This window comes from Notolepis coatsorum (assembly GCF_963971535.1).
Source record: "Notolepis coatsorum genome assembly, chromosome: 6".
Classification (NCBI taxonomy): domain Eukaryota; kingdom Metazoa; phylum Chordata; class Actinopteri; order Aulopiformes; family Paralepididae; genus Notolepis; species Notolepis coatsorum.
In genome coordinates, this window is record NC_140170.1 from 185,634,845 (window position 1) to 185,653,988 (window position 19,144).

Consider the following 19,144-nt stretch of genomic DNA (forward strand, 5'->3'; position numbering starts at 1 on the left):
TCCAAGCATATAGTGCCCATCCATCTCATTAGGTGAGTTGAACATTAGCCTTCTAAATGAAACACGCTATATGTATTCATTTTATGGTTGTTTGATTATTGTGTTATTTTGTGTAGTTATTGTGCGTGTTAAAAGCCTCCAATGCTTATTAATGTGCGTGCATGCGAATGTTTGCATGTTTCAATCACCTCCTATAATAGTGGGGGTCGCGGCTCTCGGACACCGTTATTTCGGGAGGTCGCGGCCTGAAAACTTTGGGAACCATGTATTTATATAGTACATGATACCTAAGTGCATACAGTACAGATATCCTCATAAGTATCTATTAATTCGTATCAATTAGATACTCTTTGGGCTTGTATTTATCCACTTATTCTGAAAGAGTTGAAATAATTATTTTCGCTAGCAAGATCTCATTCGATTATTCATTCCATTAAGCCTATTGCCAGCAAGCACATTTAAAAAAATATATAATCTGATTGATTGGGGTAATGAGGGACTTAAAATTAGCCTATAGATATGCATTTAACTTGCTGGCGATATCTTCCCGTTAGAAAATCATGGTTTCGGCGATCGACGCCTCCCCCTTTTGAACTAAGACGGCCACGCGCAATTATGCCGATTACTGAAGTCTGGTTCGAATTAGACTGAATCAGCCTTCGAGAAACCGAGATAGCCTGACTTCACTCATCGGGTTAATTTAAGCTGCTAATAGGACTTTTGATCGACTTAGTTGAACCAGGTACGGGGAACGGGGCCCTATCTCAGGTCACTCTGTGTTTGCAGGAAACATAGCAACAGTATCCAAGCAAAGCAGGTTCAAAGGTATCGCTTAGCGTGTTGTGATGGAGTGACATCATCATCCAGTTTATGGTTTGATGGATCAAAGCAGGAGATTAAAAGGCTGTACGGTGTTGTGGTGACTGCTGTAGTCTTTACTACCAGGACTACTGTGTGATTAGAATAATAACATGGCGGCAGGCAGAGAGACAGAGACAGCCAGACAGACAGACAGGCAGGCAGAGACACTAAGAGACAGACAGACAGACAGACAGACAGACAGACAGACAGACAGACAGACAGACAGACAGACAGACAGACAGACAGACAGACAGACAGACAGACAGACAGACAGACAGAATCCCTCTGACCTTACATCAAACACACAGAGCATGGAACAAATGACACACAAACGATTCAGAGGGTCATAAAGTCGGCACAGATAATCACCGGCTGCCCCCTCCCCTCCCTGAAGGAGTTGCACAACTCCCGCTGCCTCAACAGAGCAAAAAACATTACCAAGGACAGCTCTTCGAAATACTGTTGTCTGTTACTAGGCTTGAGCAAATTGTAATGAACCAAAGAGGAGAATATCAATTAAATGTATTATTATTTGTTTGCATCTTTGACAGTGAATAACACCAACACTGCCACTGAGCTCGTTCAGCACCTTCTTGAGATCATGTGTATCTAAGCAAATGAATAAAGGGAAGATGATCATAGCTTCACTACAGTATATATAAATGCAGCTCCTCCACCTGTTGGACCTGTTGCCATCGGGCCGGTGTTACAGGTGCATCAGAGCCACCAGGTGTTACAGGGGCATCAGAGCCACCAGGTGTTACAGGGGCATCAGAGCCACCAGGTGTTACAGGGGCATCAGAGCCACCAGGCGTTACAGGGGCATCAGAGCCATCGGGCCGGTGTTACAGGGGCATCAGAGCCATCGGGCCGGCGTTACAGCTGCATCAGAGCCACCAGGTGTTACAGGGGCATCAGAGCCACCAGGTGTTACAGGGGCATCAGAGCCATCGGGCCGGCGTTACAGCTGCATCAGAGCCACCAGGTGTTACAGGGGCATCAGAGCCACCAGGTGTTACAGGGGCATCAGAGCCACCAGGTGTTACAGGGGCATCAGAGCCACCAGGTGTTACAGCTGCATCAGAGCCACCAGGTGTTACAGGGGCATCAGAGCCACCAGGTGTTACAGGGGCATCAGAGCCACCAGGTGTTACAGGGGCATCAGAGCCACCAGGTGTTACAGGGGCATCAGAGCCACCAGGTGTTACAGCTGCATCAGAGCCACCAGGTGTTACAGGGGCATCAGAGCCACCAGGTGTTACAGGGGCATCAGAGCCACCAGGTGTTACAGGGGCATCAGAGCCACCAGGTGTTACAGCTGCATCAGAGCCACCAGGTGTTACAGGGGCATCAGAGCCACCAGGTGTTACAGGGGCATCAGAGCCACCAGGTGTTACAGGGGCATCAGAGCCACCAGGTGTTACAGGGGCATCAGAGCCACCAGGTGTTACAGGGGCATCAGAGCCACCAGGTGTTACAGGGGCATCAGAGCCACCAGGTGTTACAGGGGCATCAGAGCCACCAGGTGTTACAGCTGCATCAGAGCCACCGGGCCGGTGTTACAGGGGCATCAGAGCCACCAGGTGTTACAGGGGCATCAGAGCCACCAGGTGTTACAGGGGCATCAGAGCCACCAGGCGTTACAGCTGCATCAGAGCCATCGGGCCGGTGTTACAGCTGCATCAGAGCCACCGGGCCGGTGTTACAGGGGCATCAGAGCCACCAGGTGTTACAGGGGCATCAGAGCCACCAGGCGTTACAGCTGCATCAGAGCCATCGGGCCGGTGTTACAGCTGCATCAGAGCCATCGGGCCGGCGTTACAGGTGCATCAGAGCCACCGGGCCGGTGTTACAGGGGCATCAGAGCCACCGGGCCGGTGTTACAGGTGCATCGGAGCCACCGGGCCGGTGTTACAGCTGCATCAGAGCCATCGGGCCGGCGTTACAGGGGCATCAGAGCCAGAACAAACAGGCTCAGAGACAGTTTCTTCCCCAGAGACATCACCACCTTGAACTCTAACATGATGCACTAATAACTCACCCCCCCCCCCCTCCTCCCACACTGTGCAACAGCCACAGTGCAACACCCACCCACTACCGTCTGACACTGTGATTGTTATTTGTGTATTGCTATTCTGTATATTGTTGTTATTTTGTATATTGTACAGGACTGTAACATTGTCTTATTGTATAGCATTTAATGTTTCTGTATAGGATTGTATGTTTCTCTTTTATTACTTGTGATTTTATTACTGCACCTTAAGCTTGAGTCCCAAATCTCGTTGTATGCTAAATATAATGACAATAAAGTACAATCTAATCTAATCTAAACACACACAGACAGATACATACCTCCTGTAATAATAACCTCATTATGCTGCAGCTCCAGCCGCGGGAAAACAAATAAACTAGATACACCTGATCCAGGACCAGCCCCTCCTATCAAACTACAGCAGTACCACCTGACCCAGCCCCTCCTATCACACTACAGCAGTACCACCTGACCCAGCCCCTCCTATCACACTACAGCAGTACCACCTGACCCAGCCCCTCCTATCACACTACAGCAGTACCACCTGACCCAGCCCCTCCTATCACACTACAGCAGTACCACCTGACCCAGCCCCTCCTATCACACTACAGCAGTACCACCTGACCCAGCCCCTCCTATCAAACTACAGCAGTACCGGTTTAAAATAATGATTCCATTATTAAACTATTCATGTTCTGTTAGTGTCAGTCAATGAGTGATTGTTCTTTCTGAGTTCATGTGTGTGTGTGTGTGTGTGTGTGTGTGTGTGTGTGTGTGTGTGTGTGTGTGTGTGTGTGTGTTCTTATCGCTGTCTAATACGTGTTTAATGGGTTTACATACAGTTAGCAGGACAGTTAGCTAAAACTAGCTCTGTATCTCTCTCTCTCTCTCTCTCTCTCTCTCTACCAAGGACTAGCATGCATGGAGCGGCAGGGTTCAGAGACACTGACACACAGAGAATATAATAAATAGAACAGAACTGGATTTAATATAATATAATAAATAGAACAGCGTTGCCGTGGTTACCTTTGAGTAGAGCTACTCTGTTCTGAGGCTCGTTCAGTTCCTGGTCGTCCATGTTCCCATCTGAGAGAGAGACACACGCACGCACGCGCACAGATCCACCATAATAAATATCACGAGTCAATCTAATCAATATATCACGAGTCATTCTAATCAATACATCACGAGTCAATCTAATCAATATATCACAAGTCATTCTAATCAATACATCACAAGGCAATCTAATCAATATATCACAAGTCATTCTAATCAATATATCACAAGGCAATCTAATCAATATATCACAAGTCATTCTAATCAATATATCACAAGTCAATCTAATTAATATATCACAAGTCATTCTAATCAATACATCACAAGTCAATCTAATCAATATATCACAAGTCAATCCAATCAATATATCCCAAGTCAATCTAATCAATACATCACAAGTCAATATAATCAATATATCACAAGTCATTATAATCAATACATCACAAGTCAATATAATCAATATATCACAAGTCAATATAATCAATACATCACAAGTCAATATAATCAATACATCACAAGTCAATCTAATCAATATATCACAAGTCAATCTAATCAATACATCACAAGTCAATCTAATCAATACATCACAAGTCAATCTAATCAATGTATGACAAGTCAATCTAATCAATGTATGACAAGTCAATCTAATATATATATATTAGATATATATATATATATTATATGATATAACTATACAGATGTGTCTAAACAGTTTCTGGTGTTCTGTCAGTGTCTATGTGAATATAGATGATATATACTAATAATGAATACACTGTTTCTGGTGTTATATACAGTATATGGTGTTATATATATATGGTGTTCTCCCATTAATTACCTAGACTGTGGCGGCCCGCCAGTTTTATAATGAACCAAAAATATTATTTTATTATAAAAAAAAAATATATATATATATATATATATATATTTTTTTTTTAATATATAAAGTTTGCCAATAGGGATGTATCAGTAGTATTGGCAGTGGTAGTAGTCGTAATAGTAATCCAGTATATATTTTTATTTTCTAAAAAATTAACCAGTTCAACACAGGTAACCACTTTTGCTTCATTTCTTTGATGGCTCAAATGTCTGCTCTAGTCCAGTGGTTCCCAAACCTCTCCTCGAGACGCCCCAGCCGTTCAATGTATTTGTTAAATTCCACCACCAGCACACGTGATTCAACTAATAAAGGGCTAGTTAAGTTGAAGTTGTGCTGGTGGTGGAATTTAACAAATACATTGAACGGCTGGGGTGCTTCGAGGAGAGGATTGGGAACCGCTAGTCTAGTCGATTTTGTGTTTTGAGCACAAAGTTCATCAGAGATCTAGCCTCTTTATTTTGCTCTCAACGTGCACAGGATTGATGCATTTAACTTTAAAATGTACAACAAAAAGAAAAAGTTCCGGGGGGGGCGGAACAGGAAACACTGATATATAATATATATAACTGATATATAAACGCTGATATATAATATATATAATGTCACTGACCTGAGGTGTCGTCGCTGCTGCGCTCCTTACTGGGGCTCAGCGTGTCGGACATGTCGGACTCCTTACCGTCCAGAGGGCTCTCTGTACACACACACACACACACACACACACACACACACACAGAGACACACACACACACACACACACACACACACACACACACACACACACACACACACACACACACACACAGAGACACACACACACACACACAGAGACACACACACACACACACACACACAGAGACACACACACACACACACACAGAGACACACACACACACACACAGAGACACACACACACACACACACACACACACACACACACACACAGAGACACACACACACACACACACAGAGACACACACACACACACACACAGAGACACACAGACACACACACACACACACACACACACACACACACACACACAGACACGCACACAGTTTAGTGAGATGGGGTGTAGAGGGAGGGTCTGCCCATTCTCAGAGGGGGGAGGGGGGAGGGGAGAGTTAAAGGCACCGTGTGTTTTCAACCATACAACACAAAACCCATTCTTCTAATGTGTTTCTCTCCAGCTGTGGGTCTAGAGCTCATGATGGGACCTGTTGGCTGTGGGTCTAGAGCCCATGATGGGACCTGTTGGCTGTGGGTCTAGAGCCCATGATGGGACCTGTTGGCTGTGGGTCTAGAGCCCATGATGGGACCTGTTGGCTGTGGGTCTAGAGCCCATGATGGGACCTGTTGGCTGTGGGTCTAGAGCCCATGATGGGATCTGTAGGCTGTGGGTCTAGAGCCCATGATGGGACCTGTAGGCTGTGGGTCTAGAGCCCATGATGGGACCTGTAGGCTGTGGGTCTAGAACCCATGATGGGACCTGTTGGCTGTGGGTCTAGAGCCCATGATGGGACCTGTAGGCTGTGGGTCTAGAGCCCATGATGGGACCTGTTGGCTGTGGGTCTAGAGCCCATGATGGTACCTGTTGGCTGTGGGTCTAGAGCCCATGATGGGACCTGTAGGCTGTGGGTCTAGAGCCCATGATGGGACCTGTAGGCTGTGGGTCTAGAGCCCATGATGGGACCTGTAGGCTGTGGGTCTAAAGCCCATGATGGGACCTGTAGGCTGTGGGTCTAGAGCCCATGATGGGACCTGTAGGCTGTGGGTCTAGAGCCCATGATGGGACCTGTTGGCTGTGGGTCTAGAGCCCATGATGGGACCTGTAGGATGTGGGTCTAGAACCCATGATGGGACCTGTAGGCTGTGGGTCTAGAACCCATGATGGGACCTGTAGGCTGTGGGTCTAGAACCCATGATGGGACCTGTAGGCTGTGGGTCTAGAGCCCATGATGGGACCTGTTGGCTGTGGGTCTAGAACCCATGATGGTACCTGTAGGCTGTGGGTCTAGAACCCATGATGGGACCTGTTGGCTGTGGGTCTAGAACCCATGATGGTACCTGTAGGCTGTGGGTCTAGAGCCCATGATGGGACCTGTTGGCTGTGGGTCTAGAACCCATGATGGGACCTGTAGGCTGTGGGTCTAGAACCCATGATGGGACCTGTAGGCTGTGGGTCTAGAGCCCATGATGGGACCTGTAGGCTGTGGGTCTAGAGCCCATGATGGGACCTGTAGGCTGTGGGTCTAGAGCCCATGATGGGACCTGTAGGCTGTGGGTCTAGAGCCCATGATGGTACCTGTAGGCTGTGGGTCTAGAACCCATGATGGGACCTGTAGGCTGTGGGTCTAGAGCCCATGATGGGACCTGTAGGCTGTGGGTCTAGAGCCCATGATGGGACCAGTAGGCTGTGGGTCTAGAGCCCATGATGGGACCTGTTGGCTGTGGGTCTAGAGCCCATGATGGGACCTGTTGGCTGTGGGTCTAGAACCCATGATGGGACCTGTAGGCTGTGGGTCTAGAACCCATGATGGGACCTGTAGGCTGTGGGTCTAGAACCCATGATGGGACCTGTTGGCTGTGGGTCTAGAGCCCATGATGGGACCTGTTGGCTGTGGGTCTAGAGCCCATGATGGGACCTGTAGGCTGTGGGTCTAGAGCCCATGATGGGACCTGTTGGCTGTGGGTCTAGAGCCCATGATGGGACCTGTAGGCTGTGGGTCTAGAGCCCATGATGGTACCTGTAGGCTGTGGGTCTAGAGCCCATGATGGTACCTGTAGGCTGTGGGTCTAGAACCCATGATGGGACCTGTAGGCTGTGGGTCTAGAGCCCATGATGGGACCTGTAGGCTGTGGGTCTAGAGCCCATGATGGGACCAGTAGGCTGTGGGTCTAGAGCCCATGATGGGACCTGTTGGCTGTGGGTCTAGAGCCCATGATGGGACCTGTTGGCTGTGGGTCTAGAACCCATGATGGGACCTGTAGGCTGTGGGTCTAGAACCCATGATGGGACCTGTAGGCTGTGGGTCTAGAACCCATGATGGGACCTGTTGGCTGTGGGTCTAGAGCCCATGATGGGACCTGTTGGCTGTGGGTCTAGAGCCCATGATGGGACCTGTAGGCTGTGGGTCTAGAACCCATGATGGGACCTGTTGGCTGTGGGTCTAGAGCCCATGATGGGACCTGTAGGCTGTGGGTCTAGAACCCATGATGGGACCTGTTGGCTGTGGGTCTAGAGCCCATGATGGGACCTGTTGGCTGTGGGTCTAGAACCCATGATGGGACCTGTAGGCTGTGGGTCAATACCATCCCTCTCATCACTGCACACATCACACTCATTTAATGAACTTGGTTACAGTGGCTACAGGCAGCCATGTTGGGAGTGACAGCTACACGAACAGTGTATGGAAGACCTGTCTTGTGAAGGTGTGTCCAACAAGCCCTGCTCTGGCTGGAGGTTTAGCAGCCCCCACCCGTGTCTCATAATGGTTTAACCCTCTGTTAACGGCCCCCACCTGTGTCTCATAATGGTTTAACCCGCCGTCAACGGCCCCTACCAGTGTCTCATAATGGTTTAACCCTCTGTTAACGGCCCCTACCTGTGTCTCATAATGGTTTAACCCTCTGTTAACGGCCCCTACCCGTGTCTCATAATGGTTTAACCCTCTGTTAACGGCCGCTACCCGTGTCTCATAATGGTTTAACCCTCCGTCAACAGCCCCTACCAGTGTCTCATAATGGTTTAACCCTCTGTTAACGGCCCCTACCAGTGTCTCATAATGGTTTAACCCTCTGTTAACGGCCCCTACCAGTGTCTCATAATGGTTTAACCCTCTGTTAACGGCCCCTACCTGTGTCTCATAATGGTTTAACCCTCTGTTAACGGCCCCTACCCGTGTCTCATAATGGTTTAACCCTCTGTTAACGGCCCCTACCCGTGTCTCATAATGGTTTAACCCTCTGTTAACGGCCCCTACCCGTGTCTCATAATGGTTTAACCCTCTGTTAACAACACCTACAACACTGAACTGACACACACACAAACTGACACAAACTGTTGGGCTGACATGGCAGCATGCCACATGACCACACATGTGAGCGCACACACACACACACAGTACTGTTCACTGTGGTATGTCATTGTGTGTGTGTGTGTGTGTTAGAAATGCTTTGACATTCCATCAGTGCCGCCACAAAGGGCAGATGGTATGTGTATGTTTTGTATGGGTTGTTTATGTGTGTGTGTGTGTGTGTGCGTGTGTGTGCATGTGTGCGTGTGTATTAGAGATTGGCAGTGTTATTGAACATTACGTAGGTATTGGACTCTAGATTACTGTTTTGTTCGTATCAACTGCACTGATTCAACCAAGTATTTTTTCCCTCTGGATTTTGTTTCCTTGTTTATTCACCAATGAATGGAAAGCAGTAATTATTATATTAATTATATATATATATTTGTATATTAATATATATTATACATCAGGAGAGGCTCACAGAGGTCCTTCAGGAGACACTGCACACTTTCTATTTGGGGACGTCAGTCCATTGATTAACAATTGAATACAATTAAGTTGTATTACATTTTTTTTTATAGAATATTCAAATATTGATATGCCATCAAATGCCCATCTCTAGTGTGTGTTTGTGTTTTTAGTTTCAAGTTTCTTTAATAGTTGTCATAGTCAAATACAGAATACTTTTCCATGAAATGCTTTTTTCTGTATGAGCCCCTGAGAGTGTGGTAGATAAAATAGATCAAAAGTCAACAACAAGTGTTCAGTCAATCAATATACATATATACAATATACAATACAGAGTAAAAAAATAGTAACAGTGATGTACAATGCAGCAATGGGATGAGGTACAAACTTAGGGTAAGGTGCAATGAGGTATGAATTGTAGTGCAAATCTCTTTACTAATAAATATAAAGTGTGTTAAAGTGTTTAAAGTGAGTAAAGTGAGTAGAGTTTTTAGCGTGTCCTCTCAGATTATGTTAGACTAGCAGCGGACATGTTCATCTAAATCTGTGTGTGTTTATGAACCCTAATCTGACATTGTAATCCCTGAAGGGGAGGAGGAGGGGGGAGGGAGAGCTGTGTGTGTGTGTGTGTGTGTGTGTGTGTGTGTGTGTGTGTGTGTGTGTGTGTGTGTGTGTGTGTGTGTGTGGCGTGTGGGTCTGATCCAAACTTCCTGGGTTACAAGAAGAAAGCTAGTGGAAAGCTGGACAGCCGCGCCCCCGGATTCGGGGTGTGGTCTGACTGGCCAGACCTGAATGACCTATGCGGCTGGTCCAACGTGGCCCTGGAGTGGGTGGGGCCGGACTCAGACGCGTTTAACGTTTCTGAGGAGATCATCTCTGACCCTACCATCTCTGTGAAGGCCACCATTGACATCTGTGGAACGTGGCATGAACTGCCACTTACCAATGCCCGTGGCCATCTCATGTCGGCACAACAACAACGCCAACGTCAACACTGGACTGAGCTTAAACTGCAAGGGAAGCTTGCTTGTCTCCCTGCCGCTGACCACTCTGTCTCGCACGCAGTTTTTAAAAATGTAGCTATTGATGAGAGCATCATCATTTTTACTTTAAAAGCTAGGCTACAGGTTTTACCATCAATGCTCAACCTTTCCATCTGGTTCCCTGGCAGCCATAGCCCACACTGCATACACCACGGTCACGAACAGACAACAGAAACCATGTCTCACATACTCAATGGCTGTCATGCATACAAAGGGCTCTACATTTGTAGGCATGATAGGATCGTGAACCTGATTGCAGACAGTGTCAGTTCCACACTCGGGTCACCTGCAACATATAAGCTGTATAAACACACCAGTGTGAAGCCATATATGCTCAATCTGTGTAGGGACAATTCACTGTTCTCTGACATTTCAGCAAACACCCCCGATGTTGTTATTGTTAATGAGAATAACAGAGAGGTTCTCATCCTGGAAGTTGGCTGCACGTTTGACTACAGTCTAGAGGAAGCATTTACAACCAAAATGTTAAAATATCAACTGTTAGACCATACCATTTCACAACTCGGCTACAACTGTAAACTTTTAGTCTTCATATTTGGAAGCCTGGGTCATGTCCATAAGTTGGGTGTTAGAGGTCTTCTTGGCCGGTCTTCCGAAGAGAAGAGCCAAACAATTAGCTAAATATTGCTCAGTGTCAGCAATTATTGGCAGCCGGGCAATTTGGAGAAGACGCTGCTATCTGTATCCATGAGCTGTGTGTAGATTGTCAGGTTCATCATCCGTGTGAGTCTGTAACTTTGGTTGCCACTGTGGCACGATTGTATCCGAATAATCCCACAATGTACAAGCGCACTGTTAATATTTGTGTCCTTTAAACCTTGTTTTTATGTGGACATAAATAAAATATTCTAAATGTGTGTTACCTTTGAGTCGGTCAGGGCTGGCAAGGCTGTCGTCTTCTGCTGTCTGGTTATTCTGTAGTCTGTGAGCGTCAAACACTTCTACACACACACCACACACACACCACAGACACACAGTAACAGTTAATAGTAAAGTTTCTACAGTTTGATATTTATTTATAGAGTCCATTATGACTGTTTCCATGTTGAAGAGAACCTTCAGATCTATACATCGAGTCTCGAGTCACAGAGAGAACCTTCAGATCTATACATCGAGTCTCGAGTCAGAACCTTCAGATCTATACATCGAGTCTTGAGTCAGAACCTTCAGATCTATACATCGAGTCTCGAGTCACGGAGAGAACCTTCAGATCTATACATCGAGTCTCGAGTCAGAACCTTCAGATCTATACATCGAGTCTCGAGTCACAGAGAGAACCTTCAGATCTATACATCGAGTCTCGAGTCACAGAGAGAACCTTCAGATCTATACATCGAGTCTCGAGTCACAGAGAGAACCTTCAGATCTATACATCGAGTCTCGAGTCAGAACCTTCAGATCTATACATTGAGTCTCGAGTCACAGAGAGAACCTTCAGATCTATACATCGAGTCTCGAGTCACAGAGAGAACCTTCAGATCTATACATCGAGTCTCGAGTCAGAACCTTCAGATCTATACATCGAGTCTCGAGTCAGAACCTTCAGATCTATACATCGAGTCTCGAGTCAGAACCTTCAGATCTATACATCGAGTCTCGAGTCACAGAGAGAACCTTCAGATCTATACATTGAGTCTCGAGTCACAGAGAGAACCTTCAGATCTATACATCGAGTCTCGAGTCACGGAGAGAACCTTCAGATCTATACATCGAGTCTCGAGTCACAGAGAGAACCTTCAGATCTATACATCGAGTCTCGAGTCACAGAGAGAACCTTCAGATCTATACATCGAGTCTCGAGTCAGAACCTTCAGATCTATACATCGAGTCTCGAGTCACAGAGAGAACCTTCAGATCTATACATCGAGTCTCGAGTCACAGAGAGAACCTTCAGGTCTATACATTGAGTCTCGAGTCACAGAGAGAACCTTCAGATCTATACATCGAGTCTCGAGTCACAGAGAGAACCTTCAGGTCTATACATTGAGTCTCGAGTCACAGAGAGAACCTTCAGATCTATACATCGAGTCTCGAGTCCCTGAACGTCAGCAAAACAAAAGAGATGATTGTGGACTTCAGGAGGTCGGGGGTCAAGGACTACAGCCCCCTCAGCATCGACGGGGCACCAGTTGAGAGAGTGAACAGTTTCAAGTACCTCGGAGCCCACATATCCGAGGACTTGACATGGACCACACACATTGACAGTGTTGTGAAGAAGGCACGACAACGCCTCTACTTCCTCAGGCGCCTAAGGAAGTTCCAAGTCAGTCAGAAGATCCTTAGGAACTTCTACTCATGTACAATAGAGAGCATCCTGACCGGCAACATCACCTCCTGGTTTGGGAATAGCACTGCAAAAGACCGTAGCAGACTACAAAGAGTGACACGTTCAGCCGAACGCACAATTAGAGGGGGGCTTCCCACCCTCCAGAACATTTACAACAAGCGGTGCAAGGGGAAGGCTAAGAGAATTATTAAGGACTCGAGCCACCCGAACAACTGCCTCTTTGAACTGCTGCCGTCAGGCAAGCGATACCGGAGTCTTATGGCGAGCACAGAAAGACTCAGAAGGAGCTTCTATCCCCAGGCCATCAGGCTGCTAAACGAACAATAATCGCTAAACGAACAATAATCACTATGCAACAACCATCAAATGCACACAGCACACACACCCACACGCACACACTCACTCAAACAAACAACACACTGCAGCACCCACTCTCCACACTTTAGATCACACAAACACACTTACACTTTATATTTATTGATAAAGGATTTGCACTACAACTCGTACACCTACTGTGAATTGTACCTAAACTGCACCTCGTCCATTTATGCCTTGCACTATATAGTATTGTATATTAGTACACTGCACAGTATTGTATATTGTATGGTAACTACGTCTACGAACATTGTACATATGTCTAAACTGAACACTGTGACCTCTTTTTTTACTTCTAATTTTACTATTTTTACTATGTTTTTATTTCATACTTATCTTGTCATGCACAGTCTCTGGAGCGCAACAGTAAGAAGCATTTTGTACAAAAGTATTCTGTACTTCTGTATGACAACTATTAAAGAAACTTGAAACTTGAGAGAACCTTCAGATCTATACATCGAGTCTCGAGTCACAGAGAGAACCTTCAGATCTATACATCGAGTCTCGAGTCACAGAGAGAACCTTCAGATCTATACATCGAGTCTCGAGTCAGAACCTTCAGATCTATACATCGAGTCTCGAGTCAGAACCTTCAGATCTATACATCGAGTCTCGAGTCAGAACCTTCAGATCTATACATCGAGTCTCGAGTCAGAGAGAACCTTCAGATCTATACATCGAGTCTCGAGTCACAGAGAGAACCTTCAGATCTATACATCGAGTCTCGAGTCAGAACCTTCAGATCTATACATCGAGTCTCGAGTCAGAGAGAACCTTCAGATCTATACATCGAGTCTCGAGTCACAGAGAGAACCTTCAGGTCTATACATCGAGTCTCGAGTCACAGAGAGAACCTTCAGATCTATACATCGAGTCACAGAGAGAACCTTCAGATCTATACATCGAGTCTCGAGTCACGGAGAGAACCTTCAGATCTATACATCGAGTCTCGAGTCACAGAGAGAACCTTCAGGTCTATACATCGAGTCTCGAGTCACGGAGAGAACCTTCAGATCTATACATCGAGTCTCGAGTCACGGAGAGAACCTTCAGATCTATACATCGAGTCTCGAGTCACGGAGAGAACCTTCAGATCTATACATCGAGTCTCGAGTCACGGAGAGAACCTTCAGATCTATACATCGAGTCTCGAGTCACGGAGAGAACCTTCAGATCTATACATCGAGTCACAGAGAGAACCTTCAGATCTATACATCGAGTCTCGAGTCACGGAGAGAACCTTCAGATCTATACATCGAGTCTCGAGTCACAGAGAACCTTCAGATCTATACATCGAGTCTCGAGTCACGGAGAGAACCTTCAGATCTATACATCGAGTCTCGAGTCACGGAGAGAACCTTCAGATCTATACATCGAGTCTCGAGTCACGGAGAGAACCTTCAGATCTATACATCGAGTCTCGAGTCACGGAGAGAACCTTCAGATCTATACATCGAGTCACAGAGAGAACCTTCAGATCTATACATCGAGTCTCGAGTCACGGAGAGAACCTTCAGATCTATACATCGAGTCTCGAGTCACAGAGAACCTTCAGATCTATACATCGAGTCTCGAGTCAGAACCTTCAGATCTATACATCGAGTCTCGAGTCAGAACCTTCAGATCTATACATCGAGTCTCGAGTCAGAACCTTCAGATCTATACATCGAGTCTCGAGTCACGGAGAGAACCACCATGGAAGCAGCCTGACTGGATAAGACACCACTGACACAACACACAAGTCAGGACTTAAGAACCCTTATACACGCAGGTACTTCTCTCCGTCTGAAACACCTTGAAGAATGCTGGTTTTCTATATATATATATATACACACACATTATATATATATAAATATATACACACACACACACACATAAAGAATCTATCTCTTACCCTCAAAGTTGGCCAGTTTGTGGATTGAAGATCCTACTGCTTCTTTCAGCTGCTTCACCGCTGTGGAGAGATGAGAAAAGAGGAGGAGGAGAGGAGAGGAGAGGATAGAGGGGAGGAGAAGAGAAGAGAGGAGGAGGAGAGGAAGAGGAGAGGAGATGAGGAGAGGAGGAGGAGAAGAGGTATTAGTCAGTCAATGTACTTTTTTCCCATTTTGTAGGATCAACTTCAACGACCCATCTGCCAAACACTCATCTTGATGAAATGACCTCGGCAGAGAAGACCTGAATGATAACTGTTACAAAGGGTCAGATTAAACCGAATATATATATTTATTACTTGAGATATATTGTATAATATTTGTATATCGTCTGATATCCCTTGTATATTCTTTGTACATATACACGAATATCCCTTTACCTAGGTACAGGCCAGACCATAATATTCGTTCTCCTATTGGACAGCGACCCCTAGGCGCCAACGGCCATACCCCCAATGTCTAGTTCAAAGTCACCGCTAAGACATGTCTCAACATGCCCAGGTTTGCGCAGTAATACGAGACAGAAATAAGGTTGGCACTAGATTATTCACCTTACGTATAAATACGGCGCAGGTGGATACAGAAGCACTTAGTAACTAAAAGCTGAAGCCTTCACCACGATACAACGTGCCGTGAAGTGGGCCCGTTTTGCCCTAAAATAGAGCCTTGAGACCGCGTGCGAATTGATAGCTAAAGTGTCAGAGTTTAACGCTGGATCGTCAAGTTCGACTTATTCTATTATAAAGTAATAGTCTATTATGTATAGCGTATCGTGCGGCTACCGTTCTACAGTGACCAGCATTACCACCGTTTCATCGTACCGAGCTAGTGTGCTTATCCAGGCTGGGCGGCCTAACCTTGTGCCGCCATCCGAGGAGCCCTAGACGAGAACCGTGTGGATATGTACACTGGATAACCTACACCGACGAATGCAGAGCCCTTTTCGGCTGGATTATATTGCTTTGGTACTGTGGCTGCTGGAGCAGAGAACCGTCTACCCCACTACCGTGTGGGATCTACCCTGTGAGGAGCCCCGTCGAGCCCGCCTCTAGGACCCAGAGGCTGGCTAGCTTTCATCCATGCTGCAGTGCATACAGGAGTATAGCTGTTGCTTTGTCTAAGGACCAAGGGATTATTGCACCGTCTCCAACCTGAGCTGAACCACCCAACCTGAGCTGAACCAGGACCACCCAACCTGAACCAGGACCACCCAACCTGAGCTGAACCAGGACCACCCAACCTGAGCAGAACCACCCAACCTGAACCAGGACCACCCAACCTGAGCAGAACCAGGACCACCCAACCTGAGCAGAACCACCCAACCTGAACCAGGACCACCCAACCTGAGCAGAACCACCCAACCTGAACCAGGACCACCCAACCTGAACCAGGACCACCCAACCTGAGCTGAACCAGGACCACCCAACCTGAGCAGAACCAGCCAACCTGAACCAGGACCACCCAACCTGAGCAGAACCACCCAACCTGAGCAGAACCACCCAACCTGAACCAGGACCACCCAACCTGAGCAGAACCACCCAACCTGAACCAGGACCACCCAACCTGAGCTGAACCAGGACCACCCAACCTGAGCTGAACCAGGACCACCCAACCTGAGCTGAACCAGGACCACCCAACCTGAGCTGAACCAGGACCACCCAACCTGAGCTGAACCAGGACCACCCAACCTGAGCTGAACCACCCAACCTGAGCAGAACCACCCAACCTGAGCTGAACCAGGACCACCCAACCTGAGCTGAACCAGGACCACCCAACCTGAGCTGAACCAGGACCACCCAACCTGAGCTGAACCAGGACCACCCAACCTGAGCTGAACCAGGACCAACCCAACCTGAGCAGAACCAGGACCACCCAACCTGAGCTGAACTAGGACCACCCAACCTGAGCTGAACCAGGACCACCCAACCTGAGCTGAACCAGGACCACCCAACCTGAGCTGAACCAGGACCACCCAACCTGAGCTGAACCAGGACCACCCAACCTGAGCTGAACCAGGACCACCCAACCTGAACTGAACCAGGACCACCCAACCTGAGCTGAACCAGGACCACCCAACCTGAGCAGAACCAGGACCACCCAACCTGAGCTGAACCAGGACCACCCAACCTGAGCTGAACCAGGACCACCCAACCTGAGCAAGAAACCAGGACCACCCAACCTGAGCAGAACCAGGACCACCCAACCTGAGCTGAACCAGGACCACCCAACCTGAGCTGAACCAGGACCACCCAACCTGAGCTGAACCAGGACCACCCAACCTGAGCTGAACCAGGACCACCCAACCTGAGCTGAACCAGGACCACCCAACCTGAACCAAGACCACCCAACCTGAGCTGAACCAGGACCACCCAACCTGAGCTGAACCAGGACCACCCAACCTGAGCTGAACCAGGACCACCCAACCTGAGCTGAAACTAGGGATGCACCGATCAGACTTTTTCAGTCCCGATACAGATACCTGGGCCGATACCGATCCGATACCCATTGTTCAAACAAATATTCCAATTTTTTTTTTTTTATTTATATTAACACTTTCTTCGCCAGGCTTATATCCATCCTTATACCATCCTCTGCCAGCTCTATTTGTCTATGGAGAAGTTCCCCTTCTTTGCAGGGCTATAACTTTTTAAATTGTATTGCTAAATTGACATTACTATGGCCCATTCAACGTCAATTATCTATCGTTCAGGACGTAGGAACGTTATACCTTTTCATTCACATATTCATACTAAAATACGGTCTAAAGTATAAATATGTTTTTATCGTTTTCTGCAGCATTCTCCAGAACGTGATTTATAGCCCTAAATGCATTATATTGATGATCAAATACAGTTTGATAGCGATCTGCACGAGATACAAAATTTCAAATGGACGTGCTTCTAGAAGTTACCTACTTATCATCTGATGTTGACCGGATGGGGGGGGGGGGGGGGGGGTCGTTAATAATTCCGTGGCCAACGTTAGATGATTCATCTAGTGTGGGTGATATGATCATTAGAGCAGTTTGTATCGAACACGGTAAAAAAAAAACGCTGAAACTCACCGTAGCTTCCTCGTAGCGTTGGGCGATGAGCAAAAATATTCCTATTATGGGATGTTGAAATATGCGATCCATCTCCAGGTTGTATAATAGTATATACGTCCAAATCATGTTGTTTATCGAGTTAATCGTAACGGATCACTATCCATTGTGTCGCGCTCGAGTCCCGGCACCTATAGCGAGTGATCGGACCGAATTTGGATGAGCACCAGTTTCCGTTTCCGGTTTCCGGTTTGGGCGATCCGCCGATCGGCCACCAGATGGCGCTCTTGAACCGTTGGAGAGTTGAGAGGGGATCAACAGTAGATCTCAAGTCTCCGGGGAGAAATATGATTGCGATCACAGATTTTGAAATATTGATCTCAATTACGTGTTACGGCGTCATTGGCAGAATTAGCATGGTGGGGGGAATGACGAGTTTAGGCGTCCTTGGCGATTAAAGTGTTAATGAATAAACGGTATGCCTCACTGTCACTGTGTGGAAGAGACTGGGATCATTCTTTTGTGCAACAAGGCAACATCAGGCTCGACTTAAAACATTACTTTCCTACTTAGTGAAACTAAATGTAACAAATTAACACATAGGTATAAATGTACTGCATTGTTATTTTATTTATTATTGTAATATATATATAAAAAAAAATCCGATTTTTTTCCTTTTTACAGATACCCGATCCAGCTATTTTAGTGGAAATAAAAATGTTTGATAAACATTGTTACTCAGCTGATAGAGTTGTACCCTTCCCTTCTTGCTGTCTTGTCGTACAGAACTTGTAAGTCGCTTTGGATAAAAGCGTCAGCTAAATGACTAAATGTAATGTAAATGTATATCGACGTCCGATACCGATATCGGATCGGTGCATCCCTAGCTGAAACATTGTATGAAAATTAAAACAACCATTTTCATTCTGTAATGGTTGGTTATTTCCATAAATACACCACTGTCATAACATTGAGCCCTTTATCGGAGAAAGAGCTTTAAATTACAGCCACGTAATACACAATTAAAATGAATATCATCAACTCCAAAAAGACTCGCCCCACGAGACGTGACAGAAGTGCTCCAACACGCAGCAGAGTGACATGTCTCTGGCACCAGGCTGTGCACACAGTACT

The 19,144-nt window shown here is 46.6% G+C and overlaps 1 protein-coding gene across 1 annotated transcript in view; it reads right to left on the reverse strand.

The window, feature by feature from the left end:
* Window positions 1-19,144, reverse strand: part of LOC311229892 (filamin-B-like) — a gene marked incomplete at its 3' end in the record, with an annotated part of 367,515 nt that overhangs the window by 206,319 nt on the left and 142,052 nt on the right. Inside the window, 4 exon segments of the mRNA XM_084315961.1 lie at window positions 3,920-3,979; window positions 5,437-5,517; window positions 11,238-11,315; window positions 14,931-14,990. Of these exon segments, the coding sequence (XP_084172087.1) occupies window positions 3,920-3,979; window positions 5,437-5,517; window positions 11,238-11,315; window positions 14,931-14,990 (279 nt within the window).